This window comes from Squalius cephalus (assembly GCF_949319135.1).
Source record: "Squalius cephalus genome assembly, chromosome: 4".
NCBI classification, from domain to species: domain Eukaryota; kingdom Metazoa; phylum Chordata; class Actinopteri; order Cypriniformes; family Leuciscidae; genus Squalius; species Squalius cephalus.
In genome coordinates, this window is record NC_137125.1 from 26,138,994 (window position 1) to 26,152,374 (window position 13,381).

Genomic DNA, 13,381 nt, shown 5'->3' on the forward strand with positions numbered 1-13,381 from the left:
AACCTTTACCACCTAAATGTCAACCTACCTCAGTTTCTTTGTGGTAACCTTCATATGCTGCTTGAGGTTTGTTGTATTCTTTCTAGATAATGTGTTCACATTGCTTTCCTTCAGATATAAAAAGGAATGTTTTAGTTTAGCCTCAACTTTTATAAAGAAAATGGACCCAAATTTCAGATCTTCTTTTTCTCCTAAGAAAAACTTTTGCTGTCATTGTTTAACGCACGTTAGCATTGTTAATTATTTGAAAGGTACTCCCCACCATGCTTGTGATATGCCACACACTGCACAAGAAAATAAATAATTAGTTAATTTGTTTTTAGATTTTTATTGAAATAGAAAAATTATAAAACTGCACCTGTTTTGTTTAAAAAATATATATATTTTTTAAGATATAGAGAAAAGAAAAACAAGAATTTAGCATTATCTCTGCATGTGCTCTGCAGATACTGCAGCCATATCACCCTGTAGCCCAAGACTGGTTGCCCACTGAAGCTAAGCAGGGTTGAGCCTGGTTAGTACTTGGATGGGAGACCTAGTGCGTTTTCACACCTGAAAGTCCAAACCAAAGTTCATGTTTTGTTACATTGTATACATTCGGTTAGTTTGGTTTGGTTTTACATTGCAATTATGCGAGTGCACTAAAGAACTTTACATGACGTATTTGCGTCCTGTCGTCATCATCTATATGGGCTGCATCTTGACAATGATTGGTTTGAAAACGGATGTGCGTCTGACGTCAGCGTGTTGTCAATTGGGCGGGTAACTTTGACAAGAATGAATGAACAGACGCATATCGTTGTCACTACTTTTATTATTACGGCATTACTCCCTGCAGTACCAACTATACTCGAGGCTAGTTCAAATTCGCCAAATGAATGTCCTTGTAGTGCAAACATTTGATCATCGCTAGCAGGACGCAGGAAAAATGTGTGTGTGTGTGTGCGCGCGCGCTGGAAATAAGCTGTGGGCAGGACTGACAGATCTGAACATAAATATTCTTCTTCAGTTGTTTAGACTACGTGGGAACCACTGGAACTTCCTGTAAATGGTCTGAAAGTCCGAACCAAACAGAAAATGCTTTCACACTAGAAACAAACTAAACCTTTGCTCAGTTTGATCCGGACCGAGACTACCTCTTTTCGCCGGACCAAATTTTGTCTGTTTGGTCTGGACCGTGGTCCGGGGGAGCTTTCACACCTGTAATTTTGATTCGGACCAAACTGAAAAGTCCGAAAGTCTGGACCAAACAAGGTAGGTGTGAAAGGGCCCCTACTGTGAAAACCAGGTTGCTGCTGGAAGAGGTGTTAGTGAGGCCAGTAGGGGGCGCTCACCCTGTGGTCTGTGTGGGTCCTGACGCCCCAGTATAGTGACGAGGACACTATACTGTCAAAGAGCACCGTCCTTCAGATGAGACGTTAAATCGAGGTCCTGACTCTCTGTGGTCATTAAAAATCCCAGGATGTCTTTCGAAAGAGTAGGGGTGTAACCCTGGTATCCTGGCCAAATTTGCCCAGTGGCCTCTGTCCATCATGGCCTCCTAATCATCCCCATATACTGATCAGCTTCATCACTGTCTGTATCAATATCTGTATTAATAAGCTGGTGTGTGGTGGGCATTCTGGTGCAATATGGCTGCCGTCGCATCATCTAGGTGGTGCTGCACATTGGTGGTGGATGAGGAGATTCCCCTTTCTATGTAAAGCGATTTGAGTGCAGAGAAAAGAGCTATATAAATGTAATGAATTATTATTATTATTATTATTATTATTATGTGTGACCCATGTCTCAATCCCCAATGCTTTCACAGGTCCTTAAAAACACATTACAAAAGCCAAGTTTCCATCTTGTTACTCATTGCGCGGCTCGCGAGCCTCATGCGGCTCGCCAAGCTTTAATTTGTGGCTCGCATGGCGGTAAATATAATACGTTGATATGATAATGCATTCACTAGAGATATTTCATAAAACCATTAATAACAAGTAGGGCTTTAACATAACCCTTTAAAAACTAAAAGTGTCAGCTCAAATAATTTCGATCGGATTGAAAGGGGTGGTTTATCGAGAGAACGTGAAAAAACTTGATCGACTGAAAACCGAAACTGAAAGGACGAGGTATGACGCGCTGAACGAGCTGTTCTCCTGATGAATAAAGTGTCACATAAATGAGTGTCCTGTCATTCTATAATTCTCCTTTCACTCAGCATCTGTGAAGTGAAGCAGGACAACGGCTCACCAGTCCTTGTTTCAGATTATCATACAGACGACTTTGGGCATTTTTACTGCGTGATAAATACAAACAGCACGGCACAACGGTTCATATGTTCATATTCCGATTTGAATCTTTTGACTTATAAACACGCACATCAACCCGATCATCACATCACGATGTTTAGCGTTCATGTAAACTAGAATACATTCAGATTCATCAATCTGAATGAATTCAGTCCGACTGAAACAAAAGTTGTGCATGTAAATATCCAGTCTCTGCAGAGATGCCAGTTATATGGCGGTCTTTCCAGCTCTTAACGCTGCATGTGCTCTTGGTTGGTTAGATAGGCCTACAAGATGGGCTAATGTAGAAAAAAATAACTTTAATAAGTCATTCTGGGATGAATATTTTCTGGAAATCCCTTTTTTTGTTTTCTTTTTTTTTTTCATTAAAGGAAATCATCTTGTCTCAATTACAAATTTGATTGATAAATCATAAATAATGTTTTTTTTTTTCACCCTTTTGTATTTATTGCATTGCATATTGTATTGTTCAGGGGTGACAGAATGATAGGCAGACATGGTATGTATGACTGGATGTAACTTTTTATACTTTGCGGTAAAATGGCTCTCCTACTGACTTAGTCCTATCAGTGCGGCTCGCATGAAAAATATAGTGAAGACCACTGGTTTAGTGCATCAAAATCTTTACTTCAAAGTGTTAGGCTCAACTGGGAATCGAACCCGGGTCTCCTGCGCAGCAGGTGGGAGCTCTACCTCGGTGCCACAAGGTGGTGTGTTGAGACTCAGAATGCAGAGACACACGTTAACTCAGTTCAAGGTCTTTATTTGAAAAGCAGAGCTAAGGTATCCAACAGGGAACAGGCAAAAATCCAAAGTCACAATCCAGGCAAAGTCCAAAATCAGTCAGAAACAGAGAACAATCCAAAAGCAGCAGGCAAACTCGTAATCCAAGAAACAGGCAGGCAAGGTCAGAAACAAGCAAACAATCCCAGGGGGAAGACCACTCACGGAAAGGTTTAGTCTACAGGACTGCACCAGTGTCAACTCAAGACTGAGCAAAGAACTCAAGACAACAGGGGGTTTAAATAGGCAACTTAACAAGGCTCAGGTGAAACTAGCAAATCAATAATGAGAACATGTGATCTGAACATGTGACAGGCATCAAACAAAAACACTGAGGACCTCACATGGCCAAAAAAGGAACAACAGTCACATAATTCATGACACAAAGGTCACAAAAAAACTAGTTTGGGTAAACTTTTTGTCGAGAAACAGGGCTTTAGCGCCAATAAATGTTGTGTCATATGACAGAATAAGCATATAGTATGCAGCGTTGGGTGACTTTGCTCCCGTTAAAGCACCGTTTCTCTGCAGTTCAAAGTCGCATTAAATCTATTATATTCATATTAAATTGTATGTGAAATCATTTATTTCTTTTGGTAAGAATAAGATGTGATAACATTCATCCTTATTTTTGTAGCCTAATTTTGTCTGGTTTTTTACAATCTAATAAAAGTTCATCAGAAAATAATAGCTACAACTGCACTCGTTTCTGAATATTGTTTGATGATCAAGTCTTGATCTAAACAGTCTTTATAACAAAGTACAAAAAACATGACAATTGTTAATAATAAATAATTTTATGTATACAATGTAATAATATATAATAAAGTTTTGCTTCAAATGGATGAGGAAAATATAGCACCTTGAAAATATCTGCATCAAAATAAAAATAGGGCATCTGTCACATAAAGGAAGGCAGTTATAGTTTTCAAAACTGACAAAAAGAAAGGTAAAATACACGTTAATTCTGTACATGAATAAATAAAATTTATGTCATAAAATCATGATTCCATGGTCAGAAGCTGGCTACATGACAAATGAAAATCACAAACATGGCACTTGTTAATAAAATAATTTTTATAAATACAGTTTATTAATATGTAATGTATCTACTATAATTTTATCTCAAACAAATTAGGAAACTAAAGTGGGTTGAATCCAAAAATCTCTAAATGAATTTTAGAATTAAGACGGCAGCTCTATAAACCATTTAAAACAGAATATCTGATTTTGGAAAAAAAACTGGATGTTTTTGTTTGATTTGATGTTATTGAACTCTGAAACCAGAACGAATAAGGTAATTTTTTTTTTATTTTTTTTTTATCTGAATGTGTTCTCGGCTACGCCAGACTGGCTTTGACTGCATGGCAAGGCTTACGTTAAAGATTGTTGGTATGTGACCGAACATTACTACCAATCATTTTGATGAAACCTAAAATTTTGCATGCAGGACAAAAAAAGCTGCCCTGTGTCCAAACCCATAAGATTTGTCATATAAATGCAGTAACATGCAGTCCTGTCAGACAAGCTGTCCCACTTCGCTGTGAACTTCTGATTTCCTAATTTAATAATAGACTCATTATTTTATGAAAATAGTAAGCAGTAAACTAGTGAAATCCAATTGTCTCATTACTCTCAGCATTTTACAAATATTTGGAATGTGAAAGAAACAATTACAAATTTCGCAATCTTCTTTTAATGCATATTCACTTAGTCGATAACAAAAGGTAAAAAGTGGATGGAAACTTGGCTATAGATGCACAAAGCTGGAAAAGGCTTACAGAAGCATTGCTAAAGATATGGGCATCCATGAATTCACTTTCTACAAATGTAGTAAGTTCTGGGCTGTTGAATACTCAATAGAGGCTTTCGCACCAGAGGAACCATTTCATAGTTCCTAGAACTATTGGCGATTTTAGTTCTAGGAACTCCTTTTGGAAGAACTCATTTCTACTCCGGAGTAGGGTCTAAACCAGCACTATAGGAACTACCAGTGAGGTTAGTGTTCACTGATTGGCCGAACACACGCAAAACACCAGCACCCGCCATTTTTTAAAAAGGCTATGTAAACAGATTATAGCCTATATATTTACTCCAGAAACGATCTCTACGAACATGGAAAACAGTGATAGATGGGCCTCTTAACCTTTACACTGAGGAGAAAATCTAACGCGACTTTGAGGGGACCAAGCCAAACATGCTTATGTATTTCTGCTCAGCAACACTGGACATCTACCACATGACATATGCTACTAACTTTTCATTACTGTCTACTTTCGATGTATCACATTTCTATCTAATAGCGTATTAGACAGGACTTTTAGACAGATCGTAAACTAATGAACACGGAGAATGCGAGCACTGTGTTCAGGCTGGTGTTCAGTGCCGTCAAAAATAAAGGTCCGCCGCTCCATCAAAATAAAAGCCACAACAACAAGCGTGGTTTACGTCACTTTAGAGTTCCTACTGGCGGTGCGAATGCAACTAGGAAAACGTTCCTAAGGGAACCATTAGTTCTCAGGGAACCACCCTCGTGGCTAGTTCCTAGAACTACCCGGGGCGAAAGCCCTTTATGAATTCAATCCAGATATTTTCAAAGCGTTCACAAACTTATTCTTGCCACTGTAGATACATAGATATTGATTCCACTGTATTAATCTTAATGAAACGATGAGTGATGCCTCTATACAATCAAAATTAATTTTACACAGATGGATATGTTTATGGCGCCATTTAAAACTCATTCCACATAAATAAAAATAGTCTCACATCAGACTTGTCTAGAGTGTCGTCGGTGTAATAAAAAATCTTTTGCCATCACAATTAAATTGTCTGTGAAGGTGATTTTTGAAAGTGCTCCTTTTTCTGCAATGTCTTTTCAGAATGAGTTTGCAAATGACATTTCAGTTCTGCTCGATATGTGAAACTCTTCTCACACTGAAGACACGTGAAAGGCTTCTCTCCAGTGTGAGATCTTATGTGCGTCTTAAGGCTTTGTTTAACTGTGAAACTCTTTCCACACTGAGGGCAGGTGAAAGGCTTCTCTCCAGTGTGAACTTTCACGTGAACATTAAGGTTTGATTTGTTTGAGCAAGTTTTTCCACAATGATGACACATAAAAGGGTTTTCTCCAGTGTGAGCTTTTACATGATTCTTAAGGTGATTGCTGTCTTTGAAACTCATTCCACACTGATGACAAATAAAACAATTCCCTCTTGAGTGAATCCTCCTGTGGGAATTAAGGGCGACTCTTTGTCTGAAACTCTTTCCACACTGATCACAATTGAAAGGCCTCTCTCCAGTGTGAATCCTCATATGGGATTTAATTGTTGCTATATGTGAAAAACACTTTCCACATTGAGGGCATGTGAAAGGCTTCTCTCCGGTGTGAATTCTCATATGAATTTTAAGGCTTGCTTTTCTAATGAAAAATTTTCCACAGTCTTGGCAGGTGAAAAGGTTCTCTCCAGTGTGAACTCTCATGTGGGCTTTAAGTCTGTATTTTTGAGTGAAACTTTTTTCACACTGTTGGCAGGGGAAAGGGTCCTCTACAGTGTGAACTCTCTTATGTTTATTAAGGTTTCCTTTTTCAGCAAAACTTTTTCCACACTGTTGGCAGGAGAAAGGCTTCTCTCCAGTGTGAATTCTCATGTGGACTTTTAGGTTTACATGTTGATTGAAACTCTTTCCACATTCTTGGCAGGTGAAATTACTTCTAGCTCTCGACTTTTGTGAGGAAGTATTTTCAGTCTGTGAGCAACTAAAAGATTTTTTTCCAGTTATGAAATTAGGATTTTTATACTGATCTTTCTCTTCCTTTTCATTCAGTTCTTGAATCTCTTCATTCAGGGCCATCAGGTCTAGGGTGGAAAAAGACAAATTAACCTGTTTAATGGCACAAAGCAACAGATATCAAAACATTTAGACATTTAAAGCATTAAAACCAACACAAAGCAACCAAACCTACAACATGTATGCTAAATCCTATACCAACTAAGCTACCAGAAGAGGTGTTATCTGAAATCTCAGAACGACTTTATATACACATATACCTCTGAATCAAATAAAATCGTATCATGTCATGTTTTGAGGTATAGATAAATACTGAATCGGTGGCTATTAGAATCAATGTTGGATTGTATCGTGTGATTTACACCTCTAAATTTAATCTATGCCCCCCTTGGCGCCGGCCCTGTGCTTATGTCACAGTTAAAGCAGTTCCTGTTTCCCCTAAAATGTTTTTAAAAAGTTTTTTTGTGCTCAATGTAATTTATTTGATATATATATATATATATATATATATATATATATATATATGTGTGTGTGTGATGTTAAGTTCTATATTGCATTGTGGATACCTTATATCTGTAATTTGAGTGAAAATTACAAATCATTCAAATATAAATAAGAGTTTTAGTGCAAACAAGCCATTAGATTGCAATATAATATAACCAATATAATAATAACTAACACCGCATGCTTGCTAGATAGCCATGGAAGAATACATTTGACGTAATCTTCTTTTGCAGAACCCTAAACCGAGTGCAACATTGGGAGACTTTGATTCTTGGGTCCTAAACAACATACTTGGCTGGCTTTTTTTTTACTCAAAAGAGCATCTAAAAGAAGTCCATTTACTTTTCTTTCTTTTTTTTATTTTTTTATTTTAAAGTTGATAAAGAATTGATAAATGTTTGATAAATGAGATCTCTGATTGTAGTCATTTTATTCCTTAAAGTAATTTATACATTATTTTGTTATACAGTATCTGTACGAACCCTGGTTTGAGCTAAATTCTGCAGTTCCTCTGGATTTGAGGAACCCTGTTCAACCATTGATGGTTACCAAACAGAAAAGATTGGATTCTAAAGTTAGAATCTTTCCAGACTAAAATTTGTAGGCCAAAACCTGGAAATGAGTTACCATTTTAGCACTTCTGTTTCCATCGTACCAAAGTTAATGGGTTTTTGTTTATATGGCTGAAAAAAGGTGTGGTAACACAAGCTCAAGATTTCTTAACGTTTTATTCTACGACATAAAATACATCAGTATTACCCTGGAAAAGTTGTTGGAAACTTAGTGATGGTTGAAGTCGTTGGACCATGGTGTAGTTCGTTTATAGCCCAGCTTTAGCTTTTTACTTCTGGCGACTGCATTTAGGCTTCAAGTTTCATAAAAGTTGTGTTCATCTGTGATAATTATCTTAATGGACAAAACGTGCAAGTATCATAAACTTTTGTTGATCACAGAGCTTGTTTTTAGCGATAAATCCAAAAGCCTATAGAAAAATCCTATTGGGTTTTTGTCGAGGGAACCAGTGTGATGAAAACTGCCGGTTGGCCTACAAATTTACCTTTTACCTGCACCACTCTATAGAGCTAATCATTTAAACCACACACCACTGACCATTTATCTGCTCTGCCCAGAATGTAAGTTTCATGCAGTTACTTTTCCTGTTGTTTTTAGGTTTTCGTCATGGTAACAGTTCAGTAGTAGTATTCAGATATTTTAGTCAGGTATCGTATCAAAGTCATAATTTTGGTATCGTAACAACATTTGCATAATTGCATATGTATAATATGCATAATTAAATAATTAATGGTTTTCATTAAAGTAATTGTTTAAAGTCACACAAATAATAATTTTGTTTGGGCTGCTACCATATTTTTCCAACTTGAATGAGTGAATTTATGTTCCCAACTTGGAGTAAGCTTCTCAGGTGCACTTGAAGCAAGGTGTTTAGCTGGTCATGTGATCTCAACATGCCTCAACATCTTGCAAAAATATTATTAATTCCTGCAGAGCTGGACATTTTAATGAGCATCAAATGACTGAGTTCCGCTTTGAGAATGAAACCAACCTGTTTGTTCCTCGGTATCTTCTTGTTTCACTCTGAATGTATCTTCAATCTTCCTTTCTTCACTCTTCTCTTTAATAATCACCATCATTGTTTGTTCTTCAGTATCTTCTTGTTTCACTCTGAATCTTTCTTCAATCTTCATGTCTTCACTCTCCTCTTTAATAAACGCCATCTTTATAGTGTGTCACGTGGACCTCAGTCGCTTCACCAGAATTTTTTGTTGGGGTGTTTGGACAATCTGTCATGATTAAGATGAGAATAAACAACAGAAAGAAAAATAAATCCAAACGAAATCTCTGGGTGTGTCTCAATCAGCTCTAGTTCAGTAGTTCAGTGCATTGGTAAGCGGGAAAAACACACGCAAACAAGTAAATTATTAAAAGAACACAAATTATAGACACTATGGTGTTATGATTTATAATAGCCACTTAATGGTGTTAAATCATGTTTCATAGATTACACGTTAATCAAAACATTTGCTAATTGTGTTTGTGTTCTTGTTGTATTTCTGTTTTGACCAGCAGGTCTCGTCTGCATGCGGTGATTCGAATCACTGAATCATTTTGCGTAGTAACTGATTCAGTTGACTCCTGAGTTTCAAAAAGATCCGTTTCTCCATCTCTACTTGCCAGTGACCGAATTCGTGTTCATGATTATTCATTCGTATTCATTCACTATATAAGGGGCGAAACGAGACGCACCTTTTCTGTTTCTCACGTGTGGATGCGCTATAATCACGAAACAATAACGTTCATAAATGTTAAATAACGCATTATAATTTTACATTCAATAATTAAACATTAGTTTAAAAATGTTACACTATAAAACTATCTGAACGGTTTGCATTTATTTAAACACTTTAAATACAAACCTTTCTCCAGCCGAATCAGACGCAGGAGCGCGGCGCAGCTTTGTGACGTCACATCACCCCTCCAAAATAAAAGTCCTGTTCACACGCTAAACTCAGATATGTGTATAGGGAAATCACATACAAATAATACAACACATATCAGAGGCATTCGGAGTTGAATTATTGGTGATATATATATTTAAATGCATGTTGGTTGATAATGTGCTGAGAACTACCAAATAAAAAGCCTTTGAACCTCATATATGAGATTCTGTCTAAATGGCTAAACACTAGTGTTTGTGTGCAGAAACCATTTATACAAGTGATCAGGAACTTTTTTCAGTAACAAACTAATTTTTGTTCAAAGCAATTTTTTTGAGAACTTAATTTTTTACTATTTTACAGTAAACAAGGGTTGTCAATACAATTAAACCTTTATTAGGGCCACAGACAAAAAAAACAAACAAACAAAAATAAATATTCAACAATCAATAGGTAACAGTTTGCAATTTAAATGTTAATTTAAGGTCTGCCATCACAACGCAGTAATTTCCATACACATAGTTGATCACAATTTGTGGGCTTCTGCTTGTCCACTAGCCTTTTGAGGATTGATGATCACAGGTTATCTATAGCAGGGTTTCCCAACCACGGTCCACGTTCTAGTTTTCCGTCACTAATCTGTTGTCATGGACATTCATTTAACGAGCATACCTGCCTGCATTTAGTTCATTTCCATTGTGTATTTAAGTTCCTCTTTGTTCTCTTATTATTTACTTACATCTGAAGACGTATTGCTGTTTTTTTCTTTCCCTGTGTGTGGGGATGTATTCAGATTCGTGATCTGTAAATTTAGTATATTCTTTCACTTGCTTCTTTCGTAAAGTGTCCTCATTTTTACATTTTGTCCCTATAGTGTTTCCACCTGTTTATAGTGTTCATTTAGTTTCTTTATTGTGGCAGTTGTGTGGTCCTTTTTCTGAAAATATTGTATACTTAATAGGGGTTATGTGCAACTTCTGTATTCACATTTTACGTTTAGATATTTAAATAGAATGAAACGCCAATAATAAAGTGAACCAGGTAGTTTAGCTGATTACCTTAAAAGTCCATAGATATCGGCGTCAGTTCATACTGCTGTTAACACTTTCTCTGACAAGTGGATGCCATGAGACCAGGGTTCCGGTTTGGTCATGAAATGTTTGACATATACCCTATACTGACACGGTAGGGGTTGGGTGCCATTTTCTTTTTGTATATATCTTTTCTCTTGTGTTTGATTTAGCCAGCGAGTTAGATGACAGGAATTTTTTTTTTTTTTTTTTTTCTTTTTTTTTTAACAGGGTTTATTTAGTTGTAATTGGGTTTATTCAGTGGCCGTTTTGTATTGTTTCTACCTTGCCCAACCTTGAAGACTTTTCTTTATTTTTGATGAAACTGAAAGAAAAAGAAACGCTACAGAATGCGGTTTCCCTTTTTTCACCAGCAGAACAAAATGTATAGCCTAAACATTTAACTTGCAATATTGTTACATCCAAGTTTCACCCTTAATTGGACATATTCAAGACGTACCCCCGGGATTGGCGGACTGGAGTGGAGCGTCCTTTGAAATATGCTGTGGATGGTGACGTGGAAGAGATGATTTTGTTGCCGTGTTGTACTGAATGTGTTACAGTGGTGTTTTTGTGTGATCTGTGATCTGTAAATTTTGTATATTCTTTTACTTGCTAATAATAATAATAATTTAAGCATATTCTTCACATTCTTCATATTCTTCACATCCAAACTCAACTTCAAATCAAATTTCATGCATAACCCTTTCAATTCTTCTCAAAATATCTTACATTGGGTGTCTTTGCCAAACTCTTTTGGAAAAATAAAATACCATCATGACACTTGCCAGTAGATGGTCTTATAGCTCTATATAAGCTCTATAAGAGTAAATGAACCATTTCCCATGGGTCCTAAAGTCATTTCTCTTATGCATTCAGATACACAAGTAGACATTATGAAAAATTTTTTTTTTTGGTAAAGTTTTTGCATTTTTAGTTAGAAATTTTAGCATTTTTAGGTTTTTCTATGTGTACTGAAGCATTTCTCGCATTCCATTCATTCCTATGGGGGTCAAATTGAACTGCGAGGGAAGGATTTGTTACTGTTTTAAATTTCAACCACAAAACTCTTCTAAATCCATTTTTTTTCTGTGTGTATTCATAGTTCAATAAAAAAAATTAAAAAATAAAAAAATTAATGAATTTCGGCCCAAATTGACCCGAGGGAAGGATGAGTCAAGTCAAGTCACATTTATTTATATAGCGCTTTTTACAATACAGATTGTTTTAAAGCAGCTTTACAGAGATAACAGGAAAATAATGTTTCCCGTTTCCAGAAGAAAATACCATCACAGTCCAGCTTAAGTAAGTTCAATGATGTTTCATTTTTGTTTTAAAAAGTTATCATTTTTGTTTTAAAAAAGTTATTAATATATATATATATATATATATATAGCCGCTCTGGAGTAAACCGTGATGTCATCGTCCAGCTCAGTTCAGTTCTTGTATAATAGTGTCAATGCAGGCAGATCAATATTATTTAATGTGGTCGTGTCTAGGCGTAGGTCCACCATCTGATCTGGATACGGCCTGGATCCGGCTGATTACAGTGAACCTCGGAATAAGCAGTAAGACTAACATTAGCGTAGATTCCATTCTTCTTATGATGTAACGAGTACATAGCGTGTTATAGGATGTGTTCCCTGTTCCGGCTGACCTAATGTATGCAGCCTAATAATCATTTAACTGATTTGAATAATAGGAATGTATAATTTTCTATGTGTATGCCAAGTTAAAGAGATGTGTTTTTAGTCTAGATTTAAACTGACAGAGTGTGTCTGCTTCCCAGACAATGTTAGGAAGACTGTTCCAGAGTTTAGGTGCTAAATAGGAAAAGGATCTACCGCCAGCAGTCGATTTTTGATATTCTAGGTATTATCAACTGGCCAGAGTTTTGAGATTGCAATAGACGTGAAGGACTATGAGGGTTAAATGCAGTTGCCAAAAAGAAGAGTGATGTTGCTGGAACTGGATGAGGGCCACCACCAGCACCCTTTACACCTGCAGAGAAGCTGGCCTTGGAGCTGAACAAGGCGAGGCCAATCATTGAGGGAATAGAAGGGGGAACATCTTCTGAATCCATGCCACCTAATACTGATATACAGTATCTTTTTGCATATTCTTGACCCACTCTTTGCTCTAACATGTTTTGTGTCATAGTGATGGCAAATTCTGTGTGCTTGTTGGAGCCACCAGACATCTTGTTGAACCCTATAAGAATATGAGACTTTAAAGCACTGATTTACTGTCAATGTTAAGTGGTGATCATTAAAGTCCCCCTGTAGTCAATAATTGTATCCCTTAAAACTCTTCATCAAAATGACATATTTAAACGTTTTTTTTTTCCTTGAAAAAAAGTTATTCATGCCAGTTTGAATGTAACTCTACACCCTTGCCTCATTTAGTATACGCGGCTCTATGAATATGCAAATGAGCTCCGCCTCCACTTACAGCAGCTCAGAGATACACTCGTTGAAGATCA

At 36.6% G+C, this 13,381-nt stretch overlaps 1 protein-coding gene across 1 annotated transcript; it reads right to left on the minus strand.

Moving 5' to 3' along the window:
* Positions 1 to 4,232: 4,232 nt before the first annotated feature.
* On the minus strand, positions 4,233 to 9,871 carry LOC307157203 (uncharacterized protein). Its single transcript, XM_079869051.1, has 3 exons — positions 9,809 to 9,871; positions 8,938 to 9,175; positions 4,233 to 6,937 (listed from the first exon to the last, which is right to left on the minus strand). The coding sequence occupies exons 2-3, from the start codon at positions 9,107 to 9,109 to the stop codon at positions 5,901 to 5,903; spliced, it is 1,209 nt and encodes a 402-aa protein (XP_079725177.1). The 5' UTR covers positions 9,110 to 9,175; positions 9,809 to 9,871; the 3' UTR covers positions 4,233 to 5,900.
* Positions 9,872 to 13,381: the final 3,510 nt, after the last annotated feature.